At 36.4% G+C, this 26132-nt stretch overlaps 1 protein-coding gene across 1 annotated transcript; it reads left to right on the top strand.

Moving 5' to 3' along the window:
- Positions 1-645: 645 nt before the first annotated feature.
- cds1 (CDP-diacylglycerol synthase (phosphatidate cytidylyltransferase) 1) lies at positions 646-26119 on the top strand. Its single transcript, XM_052125583.1, has 13 exons — positions 646-943; positions 15502-15650; positions 16592-16688; positions 17059-17156; positions 18827-18966; positions 19427-19485; positions 20313-20395; positions 21002-21089; positions 21243-21311; positions 21456-21608; positions 22139-22258; positions 22615-22718; positions 22938-26119. The coding sequence occupies exons 1-13, from the start codon at positions 878-880 to the stop codon at positions 23071-23073; spliced, it is 1362 nt and encodes a 453-aa protein (XP_051981543.1). The 5' UTR covers positions 646-877; the 3' UTR covers positions 23074-26119.
- The last annotated feature ends 13 nt before the right edge of the window (positions 26120-26132 follow it).

The following is a 26132-nucleotide window of genomic DNA, read 5'->3' as shown; positions in this document are numbered from 1 at the left end:
TGTTTGAGAAACGATCCATTCAAGTGTAACATGAATGCCCGAGTCTCCTTCCAACATGCATGTTTAAATTTGGGTATCTACTAAACCGGCATCTTGAGAAAGCTATTGAGAGACTGCCTTGCAATCTGTTGACAAAGTGACATGCCAAAACCATAGGTCTGTTTACAAAAATGGGTAACACTTTATAGCATCGTTAATTAACATACATGCTTAATGGAAAAGCAATTTTTAAACATTAAAGTTTCGTAACATTTCTATATAAATGTATAATAACTAGTATAATGTAATTACGTATAACAGTCATACAACATAATATAATTTAATTATCAATATAAATGTTATTAATGAACATTATAAAGTGTTACCTAAAAGTGTAGCATAATGCACCTGCCTTCCACAACACTGCCATGGCCAAACTGCACTAAATTCTGTGTGTATGGTGATGACAATGTCATCACCATACACATTTATTTCTGTATGGATGGAAGTGCTTAAAAACCCTGTCAAGTTCCTCATCCTGATGTGAGACCTGCAGAGAAGGAACTGTCACTCATGCGCTGGTGTGTGCAGACCTCTACCGCAGAGTGGAGCAGTGTTTCCTCTTCATGTTGAGTCAGTGAGTGAGAGAGGAAAGGGAAAGAAAGAGAGAGAGAGGCTGGTCTCTCACTGACTGCACTAACAAAACTGCAGCGCAGATCTGCTGGCATAAACAAATGCATGCAGGCTGTCTGTCCCTCACCTACCACGCGAGTCATTTTGATGATCACTGTCGTTGAATTTAACCGGATTAACGAGACCGACCGCAACCCCGCTTTGCTGATTTCTAACGCGGACCTCCGACGACATCTATGTATTATTTAAACTGAAATAGCCGAAAATGACGGAGCTAAGAAGGCGAGGAGGAGGAGGAGACCCTGACAGCACAGAAAACATCAATGACAAGGTAATTTATGACCGAGACTTTAATTCGCGGGGCAGTCGACTGCAAATTACCTTCTTGCTAAGCAGCTAACGCAACCAGTCAAACCATTTCAACCTGAGCAAATGTTGCACAAAAACAACCCTCATACAATAATATTAGTCATGTTACATTTCCTCATTGCCTCGTGCAGTGTGTGAAGTTGCTGAGCCAAACGCTGCAAAGCCAGGGAGTCATGGGCTGTTTCAAAACAGCGAGCTGCCTACCTATATTGCCAGCATTTTTCAACACAATGGGCGCGTTTGGAAGAATTTTGGCCATCATTTAGGCACGTTTGTCATCCCCCCAAAAAACTGTCTTGGTTGTTGTTAGGCAGTTCATTATGTCAGAGTCAGCTGGTGTGTCAACTTGCCATACAACCGTTAAAATTTGTTTGGTGTGTTTTCTATTAGGCTAGTGTTCAGAAGCCAAATGATTTAAGGTCAAACCAGAGCTCATTTTAAGATTTACCCAAAAGCAGTTATTTATTAGCATTATTACCTTACCTATATTATTAGAACGTATCCTGGTCAAGTATTTCTAATTATCAACATTTATTTACTGTGAACATTCTCAGACACTGTAAAAGGCTAAGAAGTGCAAATTGTAATTACAAGATAGCAAACTAATTATGCACTTCTTGAGCTGAAAAGTCAATTTAGGGTGTGTTTCAGAAAGATGCTGTTTTAGGTATTTTGGGAGATATTGGCAAAAGGTAAGTTCTAGGTCAGCTCTGTATCGTTTGTGTGTACTATTAGTGTTTTTTTTTATCAGTTTAGAAATTATTGAATAACAAAAAGTGTTGCGAAAGTGTTCAAAGTCAACTTCTTGCTGTCAGTTATCAAGTCCTTTGCCTTTTTGAAAAGCCTTGACACCTGGAATTATATCCAAAAAAATATGTGTAGCTTTTAACACAGCATCCCTTTACAAAGTCTCTTGTAGAAATGCAATGTTGCATCCGTTCACGAGCAAGGTGTTTAAACTTTGCGTTATATTGTGTGGTTTATGTTATTGTAGTATCTTAGGAGCCTTTTCCCCATCACTGGAAATGATGTAGTGTTGATGATAGCTGAGCGTTCAATTCAACAAATAATCTTTAGTTTGCCATAGTTTGGCAGGAGTGTGAAGGAGGTCAACAAATAACTTGGCCACAATTTGGAAATGTTGTGAAGAACAGAGTAACCCAGTGGTAATCCTGGAAATAGATGTATTGTGCAGATAAGACCATGTATGTTTTTCCAGAAAACAGTTAGCACATTTATTGTCACAGACAAGGCTTCTGAAGGGAAATCTGTTCCCTTTCAAATATTCACAGTGTTAAACTGTTTTAGATGAAAGTTTACCATTGAGCATCACATACTCTGGGTCTTGAAAAGTTCTCAACAAGTGGTTTGTGGTTAGACATGGTGTGTCTAATGGGCCAAGGGCATCTTTAGGGTGCCAACATAATCTTCAACCCAAGAATTTACATCCATCCATCCATTTTTTCCCACTTATCCAGGTCGCGGGTCAGCAGTCTGAGCAGGGATACCATATATATATATATATATATATATATATATATATATATATATATATATATATATATAGTATACACACACTGGTGGCCAAAAGTTTGGAATAATGTACAGATTTTATGTTTTGGAAGGAAATTGGTTTAATTCACCAAAGTGGCATTCAACTGATCACAAAGTATACTCAGGACATTACTGCTGTAAAAAACAGCATCATCACTATTTGAAAAAAGTAATTTTTGATAAAATATAGACAGGCCCCATTTCCAGCAGACATCACTCCAACACCTTATCCTTGAGTAATCATGCTAAATTGCTAATTTGGTACTAGTAAGTCACTTACCATTATATCAAGCACAGCTGAAAGCTGCCACAGTATGTAATAGACTGGCATGTCTTCAGGTCATTATTAGGTCAAAAATGGCAAAAAAGAAACCACTTTCTCTAGAAACTCGTCAGTCAATCATTGTTTTAAGGAATGATGGTTATACAATGCTTGAAATTGCCAAAAAAAAAAAAAGAAGTTTTCATACAAAGGATAACTAGCTCTAACAAGTACAGCAAGAGACCTGGAAAGCCAGATGTACAACTAAACAAGTGGATAAGTACATCAGTCTCTAGTTTGAGAAATAGATGCCTCACATGTCCTCAGCTGACAGCTTCATTGAATTCTACTCACTCAACACCAGTTTCATGTACAAGAGTAAAGAGAAGACTAAGGGATGCTGGCCTTATGGGAAGAATTGCAAAGAAAAAGCCACTTTTGAAACAAGAAAAGGTTACAGTGGGCAAAGAAACACAGACATTGGACAACAGATAATTGGAAAAGAGTGATATGGATCTTAACCCCCATTGAGCTTTTGTGGGATCAGCCTGGTCACCTGAGTATCTGGACAAGCTGACAGCTGGAATGTCAAGGATCTGCAAAGCTGTCATTGCTGCATGTGGAGGATTTTTTGATGAGAAATCTTTTAAGTAGTTTAATCATTTCTGAATTTTCTTTTCACATTTTAATAGTAATGTTTCACGTTATTAATGTCCTGCCTATACATTGTGATCAGTTGAATGCCACTTTTGTGAATAAAAGTACCAATTTCTTTCCATAAGAGCAAAATGTACTGTACATTATTCCAGTGTGTATAAATTAATTGCAACAAGTGTTAATAGTAACAAGTGTTTGCATTATTTTATAAATATTATGTTAACTGGATGTTTTCAAAAGAGCCTCCTTTTTTTGGAGGGAATTTAGTGGATATTATGCTGGAATACTGTTTTTGTTTATTCATGAATAGCTACTTCAGCATATGCTGCTTGTTACAAATAAATTTACACTGGCATAAGTGGTAACCTGCAATTGTTACCTCAAGTATTGTATTGATATATAGTTATTTTTTAAAAGTTATTGTTGTAACCTAATTTTTCAGGTAAATTTAGTCAGATTAAATAACTAGGGCTGGGTAAAAATATTGATTTTCAGATGTATCGTGACCTTGATTTGAACGATATTGATTCTGAAATCCCACAATCGACCTTTTACTCTACGCAGTAATCACTCACATACGCAATCTATTTCCATGCTATGCGACCAAACGTGTGATTAGTATGGTAAATGTATAGATTTCACTCACCAGTGATTAATAGGCTATAATGTTGTCAAAAGTACAGGTACTTAGGTACCAAGCTGATACTAAGATAAAAAAAAGTGTAACGATACCAGTGTTTCTGCAGTACCAGTAGTCCCGAGCACCGACTCAGTTGGGTACCAGAGTGCAGTATGACAAACACACGACTGTGCACAGGCTTATTTTGAATGTGTGCTCTGTTACTTCTTGTACACTGAAATGGACAATTAATTAAATTAAAATCATGAAATGTCCTAGTGTGATTTATTGAACCACTAAATTCTGCAATCTTACTGTGGACGAGCTGCATACTTTGAATAAATCTGGCGCTCAAACAATGGAAATGCAACAGTCATCTGATACAACGTGAATAATTCTCACAGAAGAGCACTTATCTTCTGTGAACCACACAGCACATGTAAAATATATACATTTATATAATTAAAATCACAGCATGTGCACTTTTATCTCAACTCAACTATATATTTATATCACATTTAAAACAACAGAGTTGACCAATGTGCTCCACAGTAATAACATTTAAAACGTAACAACATTTCAAAATGGCCACATACCACTGATCTATATATATAATCTTATATTATAATATTATATATATAGATCAGTGCCACATACACAAATACCAGTAATTTAAATACGAACATTTCAAAACTGTGTCCTACATTTCATTTGTCAGACTCAAAGGCCAGTGTAAAGAGATTTCAGACATAAAAGTCTTCAATGATCACACTGTGCTGTGACCCATGACACAAACTGTTTATCCGGAAAAGTGAAGCATCCAGCAAAAAACACACGTCATAAAAACACAATTCAAATTAAAATCTAGATGAATGGATTTGAAGAAAAACAACTGTATAGTAAAATGTAATATTCACTGTAATAATAATAATAATAATAATAATGAATCAAAACATCACAAGCAAGAAAAAGTTTGGCAAAAAAATGCAATGACTTGTTGAAAAGTTATATTTTCACTTGTTAAAGGTTTTAAGAATTTAAAGATTAGACACCATTTTGATGATGATATTAAATTAAAATTTATGTTCTGGTAAGTTCTGGAAAATAATTCTAATTATTAAATTCTAATTATTAAAATAGTAATGAAATAATTAAAAAATAACTAAACTGGTTATTTTTATGGTTACAGTTATAAACTGGCGTGTACGCACAATCAAAGCACAGATACGGTGCGTTTTTTTTTTTTGCATGTGTTCTACAAATCAATGTAAATACTTGGAAATATTACAGATTGTGAGTAAAATTTCTAAAATTAATATTTTCTTAATATGCCTATAGTTACAAAGTCTTCTGTATATTAACAGCATTAGCTGAGAATAGAATATCTTTCATATGCAGGCAAAGTGGACATTAGAATTGAAATATAGCCATATATGAATCGATATAGAATTGAAATCGGAATCTAATCTAATCGAGAAATTTGCAACAATACCCAGCCCTATAAAAAATTTGTTAATTTAATTAAACCAGTTATCTTAGATGTTACCACATGAAGCACATTTTAGGTTACCTTACAAAAGATTTTTAACAGTACAGCACTTGATCTTAGCTCTGAAAGAACAGTTGTTTCCTTATAAGACTAGCACAGGCTGTGCTGTGCTTTGCCTGTCCATTCAGAGCCCCTCAGCCAGTCCTCTCAAGGTCAGTCTCTCCATCACTCAGGGCATCAATCAGTGTTTACAGCCCTGTACTTTCACTCATTCTTCCTACATTCTCTGCCTCAGAAATTGATGTAATCTACAGAGCTCAATCCTATTATTTTCAGTGAATATCTTATTTTCTTTTTCCGTCATTGACAGAATCATCATTAGCTTCTATCTTTAGAATAGTGCTGTGCTAAATGTACCACCTCAGCAGCCCTCAGAGTTCAGTGGCCCATCACAACCTCTGTGCATACATGTCCTCCAGCCTGGCCTGACTGATAGATTCTCTCAACTGTCTTTCTGTGGTGATGGCCTACTTCTGCAATTTCCCAAACCAAACTGCTTTCTCAGCACATTTTGTAATCACCCAACTCTGTTTAGGCCTTGTAGTGCAGATATGATCATATATAATGTAAAAATAATAATAATAATAATAATAATAATTTGAGTTAAAGATCTTACATTGTTCTGTTAGTGATTTTCTTATTTTTCCCATTGAGAAAACTAGCTTGGACAAGCATGAATTTCCATGCGAGTCCAGTTTTTCTTTTTATGCTGTTTGGTTCTGGTCTAGTTGGTGGACCAGTATATCCATGCAGTTAAATAGCTACATTTAAGTTGCTTTAATTGATTTCTGGTTTGTTTGTTGGTTCTAAATTTGTATGCTTCTTTGTTTCAAATCACTGATAATTTTACTCTAATACAGATACATTTATTTGAAAAAAATTTAAATAATACTTTTATTTTCTGTCTCTACATGTCCTCAGTATTTTTGAGGAACTGGTCTCACATTAACACTCTTAACTTTAATATTTTTACTGTACTATATCATAAAATGACCATAATATGTCATTAGAGAATTAGGAAACATGCTAAGTTGAAATACTGGCTTCTCCGATAACAATGCTACCGCCAGTATATTATACTTTGAAGTTTCCATTTTGGACAGAATTTCTGTTTATGTTTCGGCCTGTATGATCCCGCCCACTCACCAATAGTATTTTGACATCACCGGGTTGCCAGATTTGAACAAGTTTGCAGGCAAACAACACTGCGTGCTGCAGCCATGGAAGCCAGCAAACGAACTGGATCAGAGCTAACAGATTCCACCTGACCTAAAAAGCCTCACCATCTGTCTAAAAACCACCATGAACAAAGGTGTAGTAAAACACGGATAAATATTGGAGACATTTTCAGTTTCGCTCGTTCCTGTTGTGTGTCCTCACTCTGGCAACCCACATGAACTTCGAGTCTGTGGCGGGGCAGACAACTCTCCAATATTTTTAATTTGGACTGCAGTACCCATTTCAAATGCTTGTTGTAAATCTTATATATAGCACCTTTAACTAAATTCAGAATACCCTCCTGGTAATAGGCTCACATTAACTTGGTAAAAAAAATTTTTTTTAAAACATATTAACTGAATTGTGAATGATGAAGCTTGTCCCTTTTTAGCTGAAGCAGCTTTCACTTTATATATAATTCACTTCATATTCCTCTTCTTTGAGGTTATTAATCACATTAGTTGTGTTAATAATTTAAAGGTAGTTCCACCTTGTGAAATTCTATAGTGCAAAAATTGCAACTCTGCTGTCATTGTCACCCAATTCCATGCAAAAGACACATTCTCTTTTACATACAACACTAGTTGTAGGCTAATTGTCTGACACGTTTTTTCCATGCCCCCCTTAACTGCTTTTATCTGCTGATACAGATGTTTGGCAAATATATTGTTCTCTAATTTCTACACCACCAGCAGCACCAAATTGATTTAAAAAGATAATGACTGTTTTCAAACAGGATTCCCAAACACTCCCCCATCCTCCATTGTTTGGCTTAACGGGTAGTCCCTCCTCAAAATCGCAGCATTGACAGAGAGCCTCCTTACAATTTTCTGATTGGCTATTATTTTGAGGCTGTGGTCAGATTCTGATTTGCTGTATACATACACAGCCTCAGTTTGTCATAGAGACAAGTGCAATTTCTCAGAACACATATTTCAATAATATCTGTTCTGTCTGGTAGTGTTGTAGTATTGTATTTCAGCAGGTTTAAAGCAGCATTCTATCCAGGGGAACACATCCAAATCACCATATGCCAGTAACCAACTGTGCTTGAATGTTCAACAAATTTGTTCCGATAATGCAACAGTGGACTAATTTGCACAGTACTCAGCACAATTCAACTTTCTGAGCTCTCCCATATCCGCTTTGGACTGCAGCAGTGAGTGAGTCCAATTTGGTATTAGCTGCACCAGTAAGAATTCCTCATCAGCCCATTTTTGCCATCCCTGTAAAGCATGTAAAGGGTCATGAAACACTACAACACATTTTTTGAGATGTTAACAGGTATATAGGTCTTGCACACAAGAAAATATTTATTGTGGGTTTGAAATGAAACATAGAGTTAATGTCCAAGGATGTGATGTATTGGGTTTAGCTTTCAATTGTGTAGGCTCGTTTGAGATGCCAAATGCCTCGCCTTAAAAGTGGACAAGAGTAGACGGCTGCAGTCAGGGGAGGAGTGAAATAATAGAAGCCTTTATTTTTGTTCAGTGTATATATATATATATATATATATATATATATACACACACACACACACACACTGTATATACAGTGAAATTGATTTGTTTTCACATATCCCAGCTAAGCTGGTGTCAGAGGGGCAGGGTCAGCCATGATATGGCACCCCTGGAGCAGATAGGGTCAAGGGCCTTGCTTGTGTTGGGGCTTGAACCCCCAACCTTCTGGCCAGTAACCCAGAGCCTCAACCGCTGAGCGTGATTCACATTAATGTGCTGTTGCTGATAAAGTGGATGTACTGTAATTTAAATTCTGTTGCTTTTAAATTAACATAAATATGATGAACAAGATACTCAATGTACCTGTTGTTTAATTCCCCTCATAAGACGTGTCTTTCCAGCCATTTTTAGTTTAAAAAAAACTAACATATTTTTGATATTTCAGAAATATAAAAACAGTCACATAACTTGTACATAGATTGCCCTGTCAGAGGGTTGGGAATAATCACACATAATTTATACACATAAAAACGTGATCTCAGAATTTAAAAATCAAACATTTTAAAAGAGAACAAAACATCACGGTTGTTTAAGCCAATGAGCATTAAGCTGTGTCATCAGCAAGTGGTTTCCCATCATGCCTTTAGTCAGCGCAGTTGGAGGAGTGCAACTGCGCCCGACTGCGCTGCCTGGCATGGGCGCCTTGCCGTTGCGAGAGTTTTCTGGCATTCGTCAGCATGAAATCACAGCAAGTCGGACCACAGTCAAGCACATTTCTAACCGGCATGCACCTTTTGGTGATCACCGGAGATAGGTGCTGCACAGATTTTGCTCATCTCGAACAATCATAATTTCAGTGCCTCTACGTCACAGGTGTTCTCAATATTTTTCATGAGAAGACATGGCTTTTACCCTTTGACAAGCGAGTGTTGCAGGTTTGTCAGTGTGTCATTGCCATGCACGTGACCAGCACTTCCAACTCTCAAGCACCTCAGTTGAGAGAGTTGAGAGCACCCTGACACAAGTCCCCCCCGCGTAGCTGACAGAGGGACAGGACAGTTTTTCAATCAAAGTCAACACCTATTAAATGTTCGAACAGTATGCATTTATTAACGAGAGATTTTCGAGATATGCTGTGAGGTGGACTGCCTCTACTGGGGCTCGTTAGAGATGCAGTTTACATTGATTGTCCCAGATATAAACTCTGAAAGACGTAGTGTTGTAACTCTTTAATTGGACAGTGAAAGCTGAGCCAAGGTGTCATTCATTCCCTGGAACACACAACCACCCTACAATGTTAAAAGTCCACCCACTCCTCTTTCTTATATTTCTATTAATCAAAAACAGTGTGTCAAAATGAATGTTTTTCGTTTCTGCTCTAACATGACATCACGTTAGAGCAGGCCTCGCCCACGACTGGTGATGGACTCCACCCTCTCCAAAATTTGATTCTCAAGCATGGATCAGTACTAACTGTTCGTGTTCCATCTTAATATCCTGGATGTAAGTATCGCACTTTATATTTTGTGAATGTTTGCAAATTGCCTTTCTGAATGTGCTTGTTAGCTGATTCCATGGCTAATGCAGCTAAAGTTACCTTTGTCTCAGATTGTATTCACAGAGACCAGAGCTATGTTGCTATTTTACATTTTTAACCAGAAAACGCTTACTGTCAGTTACCATTGTCTCTGATTGTATTCACGGAGACCAGATATATATATATATTCGTACATATATGACTGAACTCCGGTATTTACGCTGTCAGTCATACTGGTTCTGATTTGTTGTTGCTGTAGTATCCGAAACATGAGCTGTAAAGGCACAGTTTTTTATTCCACCCAAAAACAGGCATTTATAACATGGTATAATAAACAATCCATGGGGTATTTTGAGCTGAAACTTCACAGACACATTCTGGGGACTCCTGAGACTTATGTTACATCTTGCAAAAAGTGGCATAATTGGTCTTCTTTACAAATGTGTCCGGCCGGGATTTATACATTTACATAAAGGGTCATCAACAGGTGAAAGTTCATCAGATAAATTAACGGACTACTTTTTGCGACCAGCTAAAATTGTTATCTCATTGCTTAATTTTACATGTCCATTCCAAATAATAGTAAAAGTAAATGAAGTTACATTCATTGTAGCAAATATTTTATTTTAGTTCATGGACATTCAAAAGAATGTTGGAATTTTGTATTTATTTATTAATATATATTTATGTTATGCTAATAGAGTGTCTTTTTCACTGTATTAACGTTTGCATTCATAGTAACACTGTTTTGAACCCTATTATTCCACCCCACCCCAATTCCCCAATTATCTTGTGAAAACAAGAATATGGTCACCCTTCCTTTACTGATACTTTATTTTCACCCTTTCTTTTAGGGTCCTTACATAACTGCTTTAATTTGTTTTGTTTTTTGGACAATTCCACTGTTATATGATCTCTGTACAGCATGTTCAGTTCCAGATACCGGCTCTGCCAGTAGGCACTGAATGAGCAATGCAGTGAATGATGGCTAGGTCATTCTGCCTTTGTGTGTTTGTGTTTTGGTTTGTGCCTTTCTGGGGTGGAGCTGGACTGAAGATTTTCCCTATCCCAGGGATTAGTGTAGTCTCATTTATGGGGCAGCTAATCAGAACGCTAGTCTGCTTAACCCCTCTCTCACTGCACTTTCATAGGCAGCACGATACATGTGCAGAGCCAACAGCTAAAAATGAAAGTTCCTTTACTCACCCTTATGTTGTTCCAAGCCTGTATGAGATTTTTTCTTTTTCAGTCAGAACAATATCTGGAACAACGTTAGGGTAAGTAAATGGTGATTGTAGTGAATGAAATGGGTGAAATGTCCCTTTAAAGGCTAAATATAATGATTTTCCTTGCTCTTAAAAAAAATTATCTGTTGTGCTACATAGACATAATGTTTTAAATGGAAAGATTCTTCCTCAGTCCACCCTGACAATTTTAAATGAAGAATGGTATTTCAGCATGGCGCCATGCGAGGTTCGGACACGTGAATTGCCATTCCTTGCCACAGTTGCCTTCGGCTTGTCACTGGGGTTATAAATACAATTATTATTAAATTATTTATTTTTAAACGCAATTAAAAATCATATTTTATCTAATTACACAATGGTGACTCATCGACATTATAGACATTACAGTTTTATCTTCTGTTAATGCCTGATCTTTTGTAAAGCTGCTTTGAAAAGATGTGTGTTGTGAAAGGCGCTATACAAATAAAATTGACTTGACTTGACTGGTCGCTGCCATCTCACTTGACGCAGAAAAGGCGTTTTTACATGGTAGAATGAGATTATCTTTTTAAGATTTTGAAAAATTGAACTACCTATTACAATCTCTCCCTGTAGATGTCCCCCTCTCTTATTTCAAGCAATTTGATAGCATAGCGAAGTACTTCATTTGGAATGGTAAACATCCTAGATTACATTTCAGTAAACTGCATAGGCCGATTGACAAAGGTGGGCTAGGCCTACCCAAGATTTTGTTTTATTATTATGCATTCGGTCTCAGACATTTGGCTCATTGTTCGCTTCCACCTGAGAGAGCCCCTCCCTAGTTTTGTATTGAACAGAAATTTCTTGCCCCTATTTTGCCATTGCAAGCCTTTCTATCAAACAAACCAGACTAACTGGATTGCAAGGGGGGTTACTAAACTCGGTGACCTATATGAGAGTGGAGTGTTGAGATCCTTTCAAAATTTTGGCATTCCCAGATCTCAGTTCTATAGGTATTTACAACTGAAATTTGCTCCGTTCTTTAAAAAAATGGTTTCAGATTATCAATATTCTTAGGATGTCTGGTGCAGAAATACAGATCATTCTAAATGTTCACATACTTTTCCTGCACTTATCAATGGATTTTCAGCAACTTAGTCAGCCCCGATAAATGACCTTGGGAACTAAACTGTAAGAGGTTAGCCAATCATAACTGATGTCATTGTCATAGTCTTAAAGGTAAAGTAGCAAAAATGACACCATTTTGGTGTAAACCAGGGGTGGGGAACCTTTTTTCCATTAAGGGCCATTTGAGTATTTACGAAATTATTTGTGGGCCATACAGCTACTTGCAATTTCTGGTTGTGGGTTGAAATTAATATACGCATTCCATTATGTGCTCACACAATAAAAACACTAAATGGTCTGTCTGTTATACAATATTTTGTGTTGTTATCATTTAAAATATTTTTTAAACATTATTTGAAAGGAATTTTTTTTCACGTTAATTGAATCAAGGCCATTTTTTGCTTTTCAAATTATTTCTCAAATGGCCTCGTGGGCCGGGTAAAATGATCTTGCGGGCCTTATACGGCCCTGAGGACTTACATTTCCCCATTTAAAAAAAGTTAAAGAAATGTTAAAGGGATAGTTCGCCCAAAAATTTAAATTCTCTCATCCTTTACCCTCCCTCATGCCATCTGACATTCTTCTGCTGAACACAAATAATTTTAGAAGAATATTTCAATTCTGTTGGTCCATACAGTGCCAACAGAATGGTGGCCAGAACATTGTAAGTCCAAAAAGCACATTTTAGGCAACATAAAATATATACAATTCCAATGGATAATCCATGTCTTCAGAAGCGATATGATAGGTGGTGGTGAGAGACAGATCATAATTAAAGTCCTTTTTTTTATTATAAATCTCCACTATAAACTTTCAAATTCTTCTACTTCTGTTTTTTGTGATTCTTTGTGCATATCATATCACTTCAGAAGACATGGATTAAACCACAGGTTTATGTTTCCTTTATGTCCTTTTTTAAGCTTAGAAATTCTGGCCACTATTCACTTGAATTATATGGACCAACATAACTGAGATATTATTTAAAAAATCTTTGTTTGTGTTCAGCAGAAGAAATAAAGTCATACATATCTGGGGTGGCATGAGGGTGAGTAAATGATGAGAGAATAAAACAGTTTGTGTGAACTATCCCTTTAAACATTTTTCACCATCGGTCTGAACGGTTCTGAACACAGTAATGGTACTTTTCCACTGCACGTCACCATTTAGTCACTGTCACTTTTTACAGCTGTTAGAATATGGTTGTGACGTCAGTTGTTCATTCATACAGACAGAATTTGAGCCTCTGCTGTATGCTGTTGTATGAATGGGACTTTTCAAGACTCACACCTGTAAGTAAATACGGTTGTCAAACACTGACTCTGAACGCAGCTATAAAGTCCAAAGACTGTTGACCACCATGCAAATCGTGGAAATATATCAGAGCAAATTATTTTATAATGCTGATTATTTTTCTTCATTGCACAGCAGTGCTACTAATTTTCCATTTAGTGAAACCCTCAGGTAGTGCCGAAGCAAGGTAATCTGGGCCTCCTACCTGTACATTGCTCTGGGCCCCTTTCCTATTAAAACATACAGTTTAAAATTTGTTGTGGCCCCCCTGGACCTTTGGGACCATAGAATCATTACCACCTTTCACCCCACTAGTTACGGCCATGACCTCAGGCTAATAATAGGCCCAATCATCTGTAGCATTAGGAAACTCTCTCTCTCTTCTCAGTTATCTTTTTACTGACAGAGTAGAAAGACAGATAATGTTAGTTTGCTTATTGACTTTGTTTTTTTTAACTCAAATGTTTATTTTCACAATGCACAAAATCTATTTGATTGCAGTGATAGCTGATAGTTAAATGAGTAAATTGCCTTTAATTTTCCACAAATGTTTTCAGGGGCCTGAGTGTGCCCTCATTAAAATGTTACTAGAAGGTTTCTTTTACAAGCCTTAATCTGAGCCTAGTTTCAGACATGAGCGACCTCTCAACTTGCACCCAATTACCGTCTGTGCACAGCTTCTTAGAGTCATGCTACAAAGGCTTTGTCCATTTGCTAATTTTGGAAATTGGTCTACTTTCATTTGGTTCATACAGTACATGACCAAATTTGGTATTCAGTAAGGGGTTCAGGAATTGACAGAAACAGCACCAAATGCAATAGACACTAAAGTTATGGATAACAAAGCCTGCAGATGGATAGTTTCGCATGGGACAGACGTTTGACTGGCATAAACTGGTGCACATTGTATCATATTTGGGCCAAGGACCACCCTCTTAAAGGAATAGTACACCCAAAAACTATAATTTTCTCATAATTAATTCATCTTTATGCTGTCTCAAACATGTATGACTTTCTTTCTTCTGCGGATCAAAAATAAGGATATTTTGATGGAGATATGACCATTTGAATATCTCCATACAACACAAGTCAGTGGGGTGCAAAACTTCCAAGTAAGGTTTTAATTAAATATCCAATATTATGTGGTTTAATCCATGTCTTCTGAAGAAAAATAATCGGTTGTGGGTGAGAACATGTGCTTTGCCCATGTACATGCACTGTACATTCTTTGTAGCTTCAATTCATGAATTATTTTTGGGTGAACTGTTTCTTAAAGACAGGAAAGGAACATCTGACCAACATTTTAAGTGACCAGCTACAGTTTGTTTATTTCAGATGACCAGACAGGTTTGAACATCAGCCTGCTGTACCGCACCTACTCAGGTGGCATGTTCTCAAGCCAGATTGATTTGTCTAGAATTTGCATAAATTATGATGACTAATGTCCTATTCACCATCACTCTACATTACTTTGACTGGTAAATCTATGATTTCCATGGAGGGCTCCATTTCATTGTGAGAATTGATTTACCACATTGGGAGTTTTGTTTTGAGTCTCTGTCAAAGTGTTTGACTCCTCTTTCACATTGCAAGTTACCTATCCTTGTTTGTTTAGTGTCAGTGAGATCATATACTGTATGTGTTAATACATCTGCACATCTAATTTTCTCTTTATCATTTTGTGCTGAAAACAAAATAGAGTTTTGTCCATTGTTTCATACCTGCATTGACTTTCTGTCTTCCGTGGAACACAAGATGTTAGGTAGAATGTTTGGCTCAGTCACCTCAGTCATTTTATGGAAAAATATGCCCTACATCTCTTTGTGTTCCATGTGGGGAAAAAATTGTCATGGTTTGGAATAATATGTAGGTGAGTATATAATGACAGAATTTCCATTTTTGCGTGAACTAACACTTAAACAGCAGAAAATGTTGTGATGTTTGTCTTTGTGTTTGTATTTGTATTGGAATGAGTGCATTCACTGTCTAGTGTATATGTCTTTGACTCACAATGTGTGTGTTTGTGTGCTTGCTGCAGGAGGCAGATGGAGATGACAGGCTTTGCTTTCCCGGTGAGGGGGAAGGAGAAATGGAGGGCGACTCCAAAGCAGACACACCAGACGTGCCACCTTCCACAGATAGCACTCCAGAGTGTCTCAACAAAGCCCTGGAGGGCTTGTCATCTAGGTACTGGACTTCCAAACAACTCCCCAAGCATCAATGTAGGCAATATGTATACAGTAGATGCAAATATTTAGGCCTCAGTAGAATGTATACAGGCAACTATGAAGAGTCTGAAGTCACCTATAACACCTAGACATGAGAATACTTAATCAGAAAGAGCTTTATTACCAAGTATGCTTACACATGCAAGGAATTTGTCTTGGTGACAGAAGCTTCCAGTGCACAAACAATACAACAACAAGACAGAGATAATACAAATAATAGAGTAAAAATACAAATTACAAACTAGTCTAACCTGTTTACACAAATTTCTCATTCTGGGAAAATAGGAAACCCATGCACAATATTCTCTGACTCTTACCATACAGCAAGTATTGCTCACTTGTACAAATGGATTGTGATCAATAAGAAAGACTCTAGTGCTATCTTATAATGAAGTTGGGGGTAAATCATCAATCCTCCTCAGTTTTGCTGCACTGTTGGTGGGATTTGCTGCAGCAGAGGCACTAGTCCAACACAGGCATACCTGCATGTTGGCGCGTAGCTAACCACACTTTGTGATGATGCTGCACTTTTTTCCTCTCTCTCTCTCTTTTCTCTTCCTCTCCATTAGGCTGCATGTGTGAGTTGTGGCACCTGCTCTGTTCCTGGCCAGCAAACAGTTTATGAGACTCTAGTACAGAAAACTAAGAATTGATTCACATCTCTGATGGAGCCTCATTTATTAAATTTATGCACTGCAGCAAAAATTACTCACATCAGTTTTGTTCTCACAAAGCTCAGAACATCAGAAATGCAACTTTCAAGTTGAACACTAAGGCTTAAATCAAACTGATATCTTTTATATAAACTGTCAGTCCAGAAGATTTTCATGCAAATGTTATGTTTCCTTTGATTCTTTTTTAAAATACAACTTTATTAATACATAAACAATATCTTTACAGATGGAAGAACTGGTGGATAAGAGGTATATTGTCAATGACGATGATAGTTGGCTTTTTTCTCATCATCTATTTGGGACCTATTACGCTTATTTTTGTGGTAAGTACCACACAGACACAATTAACATGAAAAACACACTGACCACAGGCAAACTAGTGTTTGTGGTTCCTAGACCAAGCATTTACAAAAAATATCCCAGCTGTCCTCTCACAAACCCTGATGTTTTGGCCTCGTTTGGGCCATCTTGCTGTTTTAAAACACCCATAAGAAAGGATGACCTACAGTCATTCATTTATGATGTATTTTCATTATTTAAAAACAATTCTCTTACTTAAACTAAAGTTAATTTGAAACATAACAGTGCTTTTAAAAGTACATTTTACCTTTTAAGTAATTAGCCATTTTAAAAGGTGCTATTTGAATGTGTTTAGCTTTCAACAACTTGTTAATTTTATTATTAATTTTCTAGGTCATGATTGTTCAGATCAAATGTTTTCATGAAATTATCACTATTGGCTACAGAGTTTACCATTCCTATGATTTGCCGTGGTTTCGAACTCTCAGCTGGTGAGTACAATGCAGAAAAGGCAGAGTTTAAACCTTCTCTTTCACCCATATGCTCCCCTCTGTCTCATTCTCTCCACTCTACCCCCTCGCTCTGATTCATGTAATTTACATTCATCTACACCAGAGGTGCTCAAACTAGGGCCCGTGGGCCAAAGATGACCCATGATGACCTTTGATTTGGTCCGCCTTGCCATAGACGACAAGAGGGAAAAAATATACAAAAACTATAGCTTATTTTAAAAAGTGGAGACTAAGAGTGATTTAATTTTAAAAAGTTGATATGTGTACTTCAATTACCTTTAAATAAGTGCTGTCGGAAAGTTCGCTCCATTGGCCATACCAGGTGCCACCCCAAAACCTTCACTATGATTGGCCAGCTCCAAAGTCGGAAGTGGGCATTCAATACTGCCAGACAGAACATAGTTGGTTTAAAATGGAGCGGGAACTGAAGCAGTGTCAAGAAATGACAGGTAATTAGGTGGACTCGTGGAACAGTGCGTACAGTCAACCGAAATGAAATAAGGCTTAAACGCGCACTATACTTTGTGCAGCATTTCATTTCTGCCTAAAAACAGATAGCTGCATGTTTTTTAATAACCATAATATACAATGCCATATTTCGGCAGGTTCTTAATCATAATCATATTTTGGAGTCAATGAAATTAATAGGACTCACAATTTATTAATTTAGCTTTTATTTCCTTTCATAATAATGAATGAGTAATGCGTTCGGGCCTTAATCCATCACCTCTTAAGAAAAGAAGCAAAAGTACAATTCAAGTTTTTGATATCACAATAAATAAAATAATAGTAAGTAGGCTAAATGCATTAACTACACAAAAACTTTTTACAGCATTGCTTAATTATATAATCCTATTACATTTGGCAGTCCCAGTATATGGTAATACTGTGTGAAATCCAGGACAATGTGTAGCCTAGGTCTATGATAAGAAATATCTTTAATATCTTCTTTGTCACAAAACAAAACAATATCCTACTTGATAGTATTACATCATGCCACTGTATCTTCATCTCTCCAAAACTCTGCAGGAGATGTGCTGTTCTTAAAGAGACAGTAACCATGTTTTAAGAGATGCTTACATTTAGTCATATAACAGACATTTGATCCAAAGTGACTCACAAATGAGAAAGAAACACAACATACATAAAAATTATATTGAAATCAATTATGTGCATTGTGCAAGTATAGGACACTTGATGATTTTAATTTCAGAGTTCTGTGTGTTTTGCAGTAATAATATTTAATTATAAAATAATATGTTATATGCAACGTTTACTTTTTGCCCACTGCCCTAAATCAAGTTTGATTTTTGGCCCTTCATAGGAAACAGTTTGGGTAACTCTGATCTACACACTCAACAACAAACAAACACACACCCACTCTCTCGTGTTTTTCCACAGTCAACTTTTGTCATAGATAAAGCAGTGATTAACTGGACTTGAGCAAAGTGCACTTCCATGTTGGAAGCTAGCATAAAGTACACCCCACCTGCATGCTTTGTCCAAACGAAACAGCTCCTCCATTAAACAGGACAGTTGAGCAACTAACAAGGCCATGTATTATTAAATCCCAACACAGTTTCCATCAAATACATGTTTTTCACTCAGTCAACAAATCTTGACATAAACAATAGATCCCTGTATTTCAGGTACTTCTTGATTTGTGTGAACTACTTCTTTTATGGAGAGACAGTGGCTGATTATTTCGGTGTACTCGTCCAAAGGGAGGAACCTTTGCAGTTCCTTGTGCGTTATCATCGTTTCATTTCTTTTGCGCTGTATTTGGCAGGTGAGTCTGACTGACTGCTTTTGTAAAACACACTCCAATGAGACCTCTGACTATCAGAGACTTTTATGACTTTAGGTCAAAGGATTACAATCCACAATTGGTGTTTGCATGTAATTTATTATAGTTTGAATGGTGTTCAAAGCATTGTGTTAATATGAATTCACAAGACTTGATTGTTTGCTTGGTCACATTGACATGCGCTTCAACATATACAGTATTGTACAGTATTTGCCCAAGACTAACAGAGTTATTGAGAAAGAAAAAAATCCCTTAAATTCTTTAAGTATACAAATATATATATATATATATATATATATATATATATATATATATAAAATATCAAGCATACTTACCATCCCTTGGATTCTAATATTTAGTCAAATTGTACAGTATGATAATGTCATAAACTGTTGTAAATTTGATTACAACAAATTAACTGCATGTTATTTGCCTTTTATAGGTTTCTGCTTGTTTGTACTGAGTTTAGTGAAGAAACATTACCGTCTGCAGTTTTATATGGTATGTATGTGCCAGCCTTAACTGAACTGTCCATTCCATTCACAGTCATGTTTATATTGTTTTCGTTTGAACATTTCACAAAGTTCCATGTCAGATGCATTTAATATGGACTTAAAGAATACTGTTTTCATCTCTTCCTTTTATTTTTGTATAGTTTGTTAATGTTTTAATACATTGGGTATTTTGAAATTCTCAAAAGTCTTAAATATTTGTGTAAACACAAGTTTTGAGTCATTGCATGTTATATACTTAGAGCTTACAAGGCAGCACTGTTTTAAAATTCCTCCTCTTCTGGCTGTTGGGTTAACTCCAGCAACAGCGGTCAATGGCTCTAATAATAGGCACAAACTGTGAATTATTTCATTCAAACCCCTGATGTCAGCATGAAAATTTCCTTGCCACCACACTTGAGGACTCAGTAGCAAGATATTCAACAACTGATCATCCTTCCAGTAAAGATTACGGTTACAATTAGTCTTGTTAACTTTTTAGAGAATTACATTTTCATATTAAGCTTGAAGTCATTTTATAGACTTAGTACTGGATTCTGAATCTCTAAATTAACATTTGAGTCTCCCTTGGTGAGACAGAGGAATAATTTTAACGGTATATTATAAAATATATTATAGAAAAATCTCTTTTGTGGCAGCTCACCACAGTCTTGCCTTAGTGCTATGATTGTGTTTGCTTTGATATGTGCTGTAACTCACTGTGCATTATCATTATTATTGTTTCAGTGAACAGACAACATTTCATTCTGTTTTTGTATTTGTTTGTGTGTGTGTGTGTGTGTGTGTGTGTGTGTGTGTTCGTGCTTACCATCCCAGTTTGCTTGGACCCATGTGACCTTGTTGATTGTGGTGACTCAGTCACATCTGGTCATTCAGAACCTGTTTGAGGGAATGATCTGGTAAGTGCACTTGACCTAATAGACCTACCTGAGGTTTCTCCACACTACACACTCCTGCTTGAGTTTATTAACTGCATTTCTGTCTTTCCTGATGTTCAACATGATTAGAGCAGAAAAACTGAATCAGAGCTGAATTGTGTAATGTTTTTCAATGGTACTTTATTATAACCCAACTTAATGTGTAAGACAACATGAAGTCATTCATTGGTTGATTTTCCTGAAAAAGCTGTATGATACCATCAAAACATTGCTCTGTTTTGTTTGAGAATCCCAACCAGCAAACATAACAACATTGGCATAACCAATGGCGTGAGTTTGGGATGGTACCATCAGATTTTAACCAATGGTAGGGGGAAGAGTTTGTGAAATCTGTTTGAAAACAGTCATTATATCAGCAACATCACCTTTAACCTATATGAATCTTTCAGAAATTCCTCATCTTTTTGTGGATTTTCTCAAAATCTCATGACTAAATATAAAAAAAAAAATAATCAGACAAATATTTTTTTACTAAACTTTCTTCTCACCCAGTGGTTCTTTATACTTTGTTCACTGCATCTTGTCTTCTATGCCTTAATTACGAATGTATGTAATTCTGTTCTGTAGGTTTATTGTTCCAATATCTACTGTCATCTGTAATGACATCATGGCCTACCTGTTTGGCTTCTTCTTTGGTAGAACACCGTTGATTAAGGTGAACTTGTCTTGTGGTCATATACTTACATTGTAGATGTTGCCTAATAGCGATTTTGTGCTAGATTCCTTTTTTATTATTTTGCCATAGGGATGATTGTACTTGAGAAATATAATTATATTTGTGTACTTAAACCTCTGTGATCCCCCTCAGCTCTCCCCAAAAAAGACCTGGGAAGGATTTATCGGAGGATTTTTTGCAACGGTTGTCTTCAGCTTCTTTGTAAGTCAGCCATTAGACCCTTCTTAATAGCAGACCATTAACATTGACCAATATCAATAACTCTGTCAAAAAGTTAGTCATAAGTTATTGACAACTCACATGCTAAATACTGACGGAAACCTCCACGTTCTTCTCTCATTCCAGTTTGCATACTTGCTATCCCAGTACCAGTACTTTGTTTGTCCAGTGGAATACAACAGTGAGACAAACCGCTTTGCAGTGGAGTGTGAGCCCTCAAATCTGTTTGTAATGCAGGAATACACGCTGCCTGCCGTAGTGCAGAATGTGATCAGATGGGTGAGTAAAGGACAGGCTAGTTCTACATAGTGTAAAGCCGGATACACATTGTATAATTTTTTTACAATTGTCGCTTGTCAGACTGTATAATATGATCACAGTTATCTTGGTTAAAAGCTTTGGTACATTGTGTGATATCATGTCAAACTATACGATACACATCATATCCAAGACTGCCCCAAATCTTCCCAGTTGACACAGCTGACTGGGTGCTTTATGTCATTTGGACGTTATAGAAGCAGTCACAATGCATGACTAAGACACAAATTTTCCAACACTGTCAGAACTTTGTCAGAGGCTAAGATTCATCTCTGAAATTTGACTCAGACAGCAAAATCCTGGCTTAAAGGCATTATGTGTGGTATTATAAAGCTCTGGTTAATGTATCATATTTTAAGTATTTGGAAAGAGGGGTTTGTAGGCATACTGCATTTCTGAATAATTTAGAATGATGATCATTTCATAAGATTCAAGATTCTTAATGTTGTAATGGCTGGTAATGATGTTTGTATCTTCTCTTTTGTCTGCAGAAAACCGTGAACCTTTACCCATTTCAGATCCACAGTATTGCGCTCTCTTCATTCGCATCTCTGATTGGACCATTTGGTGGATTCTTTGCTAGCGGCTTCAAACGTGCTTTCAAAATCAAAGTAAGTTAACATTCAGTAAAAGTCATATATACACTCTAGATTTGTATATTTTCACAGAATTCACTCACTTGAATAATATAATTAAAATGATATTTTTAAAGGCCTGGATTTTCATGTTCATTGAAATAACTGAACTCCTGAAAAATCTACAAACATGTACAAAGTCCTCTCTATTTTTCTGTATATGGCCCCTTACTAATATCATACTTTTAGTTCACACCAAGATATACATTGTCAAATGCTATAAACTTACTCAAAGAACAAAAAAATCCAAGAACTTGGTTCAATCAACAATTGATGCAATTTTACTTGCCACTTGCAGTTGCATTGTGAACATTTGCTTGTTCATTCTGTAGGACTTTGCAGACACCATCCCTGGTCATGGTGGGATAATGGATCGCTTTGACTGTCAGTATCTGATGGCCACCTTTGTTCATGTTTACATAGCAAGTTTTATCAGGTGAGGAAATGACTTCCTGAAAATATCTTTCCCTACTCAAGAATAGATGTAATCATATTACTTCTGATTGATTCTGATTCTGAAGTGCTCAGAACTTATTATATAGTATTTTGATAAGATTTCAGCACTTCTGTGTTTGCTCTCCTTGTAATACCATCAGTGTGCACAAAAGAAGCAAGTCTGCTTCTTGTTTTTGATGGTGGTCTCTCTCTAACCCAGGGGGCCAAACCCCAGTAAGGTCTTACAGCAGTTGCTCGCCCTGCAACCAGAGCAGCAACTCAGCATCTTCAACACGCTGCACAACCACTTGCGAGAAAAGGGCATGTTGCCCCCTGCTGTGGAGGAGGCCCAATGATGGAAACCTCCACCATAGCAAACAACAACAGATCGTGTCCTGTTGAACTCTTGAAGCATTCAACCATGACTGTGATTGCACGTGCACACTCCCAATTAACTCTATGCTGACTGCAATAATAGAGAGTGAGGTCTGCTACAAAACTTTCACTTTCAACCCATTGAAAACTCACCAAATGCAAAAGTAAAATGACCACAAGGGGGAGGTGTGGTTCTCTAATGTTAGAAACATAAAATATCTGAGGTCTTCCAATCAAGGAACATGCTAAAGAAAAGAACGAAGCACATGGTAAGTGAATGTATAACACTGTCCAGAACGGGTCTTTAATGGAGTGACATTGTTGTATGGGTTCTGAGAGTGATTCAGGCCTAATTAAGGAGTGTGATATTTCAAGTGGAAGTGCTTTGTGACTGCAATAACTCGTGGTGGTGACTTTGGATTTTTGAGATGCCATAATTCTCATGGTTAACATTAAATGTGAGCTTAATTTATAACAGGTGTCCTAAACTCAGACCATTTCAAAATAGTCTAAAACAGAAGCATGTTCTGAAGTCCTACTGTTACTGCTGAAAATAGACATGTTTTCTTTTCACTTCCACATTGACTGTCTTGTGGTAGTGTAAGAATAATAATAGCAGTGGATAAGATGTCCACTGCATACTCATTTGTGTACATATAGTTATTGTAAATAGATATGATATACTAGATCATTAATTAATAGATTATACATATATTACAAAATATAAAGCTTATTGAATTCTATAAAATATAGAGTTATGAATATGACATGCAAAAAGACATAGACTTGTTTTATTTAAATCCAGCATGATTAAACCTTTCTAGGGGTGCAGAATAACTTGAGTGGGTGGTTTTTCGGGGAGAAACACAACAGCCTTTTTCAGAAAGATGATCTATGAATAATCTGCTGTTTTTCCTCTATTTGTCCATCCGAATTAAGGCCTATTCGGGTGGGATTAGTTTTATATGGGAACGGGGACTAGGCTACTGTGCGAATCGGTCATGCCAGTAATTTTTTACGGACATTACCGCGCTGGTAGAAATTACAGCATATTTTACCTACTATAAAACACCCTGTAAAAATAACCCCTGGTAATATTAATCCCATCCTAATATGGCTTTAGTTGCAATGTAGCTATATGCCTCCATAGGCTCACTTTAACTCTTAAATTTGCTGTTCAGGTTTTATCTACAAACACTGGTGCTTTTAAGTAGATATCTAATATTTAATACAATTCAAACATGCTCTTAGATTCACAAGAATTGAAAAATATGTAGATGTTTATGTACGTTGTATTTTTTGCTTTATCCTTCCTGCAATGTTGTGTTTAGCTGCTCTTAAAATAGTCTTTTTAAAACTATGGATTTTCATGTTAATTTAAATGGGCTGAAATACTTCTGAATTGTTTAGCAAGCAAATCTTCAAATGTGTACCAAAGCGCTGTCTGTATTTGCTATATAAACTCCCTTACTAATATCACATTTACTTCACACCAAGGTATACATTGTCAAATGCTAAAACCTAAAGTACGAAAGAATGAAATCCAACAACACGTTAATCAACAATTGAAATTTGATATCTATGGCAATTAAAGTCACTTTAAAAAAAAACAGTAGTATAATATTACTCTTGACTGTTTAACCCTGTTAAAACAAGTTTCTAGTGAAACTATTTCTCCTAAGTGGATATATAATGAACCGTGTCCATGATTTTGCCCAGATTACACATCAGGAGTGTAGTTCAGGACCAGTAGTGTGTATTGTAATACATAAAAGTCATTGTAGTGGTACAACGGGGCTAAAGGCTCCGCAGGGTAAAAGGCTCCATTGATTTTAATTTCTCCCAAAAGACTAAATGGCACCAAAAACTACCATAGCACTTTCTTAAACTCCTTTTTGTCACTATGCACTGCAAACTTTTCTGATCCATGTTATCTTTGTGTGTAATGTCTACATTTTGATTTTGAGGCAATTGGATCTAATTTTAAAAAGAAATGTAATGTTGCAAATGTATGTAGCTAATGAATATCCCTGAAGTGAACACCTTTCTTTTGAGACAAAATAATAATGTATTACTTTCAGTTTAGATTAAGATCATTAATGAAATATTTTTCAATAACTGTCCAATAAATGTAAGGATAGTGTTTGGGGTAACAAGCCCACCTGTTGCAGGGTGTAAAGGCCCCTATTAAACACATTGCTTTTCTTAAGTGGGCAGAATAGATTTTTACCGTTCAAGGTGGGTTCACATTGACTCATCCGATCATAATAGAGAAGAGTTTGTTTATAAAATACTTGATATGAAATACAATGTCAGATGAGTTTAAAATTACCCGGAAATGGTTGACTTTTTTCTGAAGTAGTTATTTTGAGTAAGCATCATAATTTGTTACTTATATATATATATAATTATTTTATTGTTATTATTTATTATATATTGATGTATTCTGTAACCAGAAAAAAGCCAAATTTTCTTAAGGGGTGCCTTTAGGCCCATTGTACCCTAAGACCCCTTACCTTATTCATTCCTCTCTGCAATAGGTTTACATGTTCCTTTGCTCTACATCCACTGCCCTGTAGACTTCAAGTTTGGCTCAACCAACTTTATCACAGATATTTTGTAGCAATGTGAGAATGTTGTATGTCAAGTAATCTGAAACCTATCAGACCAAAAAGAGACACACCTCCTCTACCAGGTGTCTATAGCTTGTTTTGTGGCTGTCACAATTGTAATACCAATTTAATTTGTTAAGGGCTGCTGTACGATTTATGTTATCCAATGTCTAATATTGTGGAACGTTGTATTGTTGAGATGTTTAACAACAAATGGGTTTCGAATTATTCACTTAGCACGATTTGTGTTATTCATTGTTTTAAATTGATAGCTTTTCAATAGTAAATATTCACCAGAAGACATGGTGTACAAAGTAACAAATTATGGGCAATACTGGGGAAAAAGCAAACCGTATAAGCTATTATTGTTATTATTGTTTCAGTGCTACATTTGGTGAATAAACTCTTCACTTTTGACCTATTCTCAC

The sequence above is a fragment of the Xyrauchen texanus genome, chromosome 4 (assembly GCF_025860055.1).
Source record: "Xyrauchen texanus isolate HMW12.3.18 chromosome 4, RBS_HiC_50CHRs, whole genome shotgun sequence".
In the NCBI taxonomy this organism is placed as follows: domain Eukaryota; kingdom Metazoa; phylum Chordata; class Actinopteri; order Cypriniformes; family Catostomidae; genus Xyrauchen; species Xyrauchen texanus.
The sequence above is the reverse complement of the archived record's forward strand: the minus strand, read 5'-3'. Positions and strand labels throughout refer to the sequence as shown.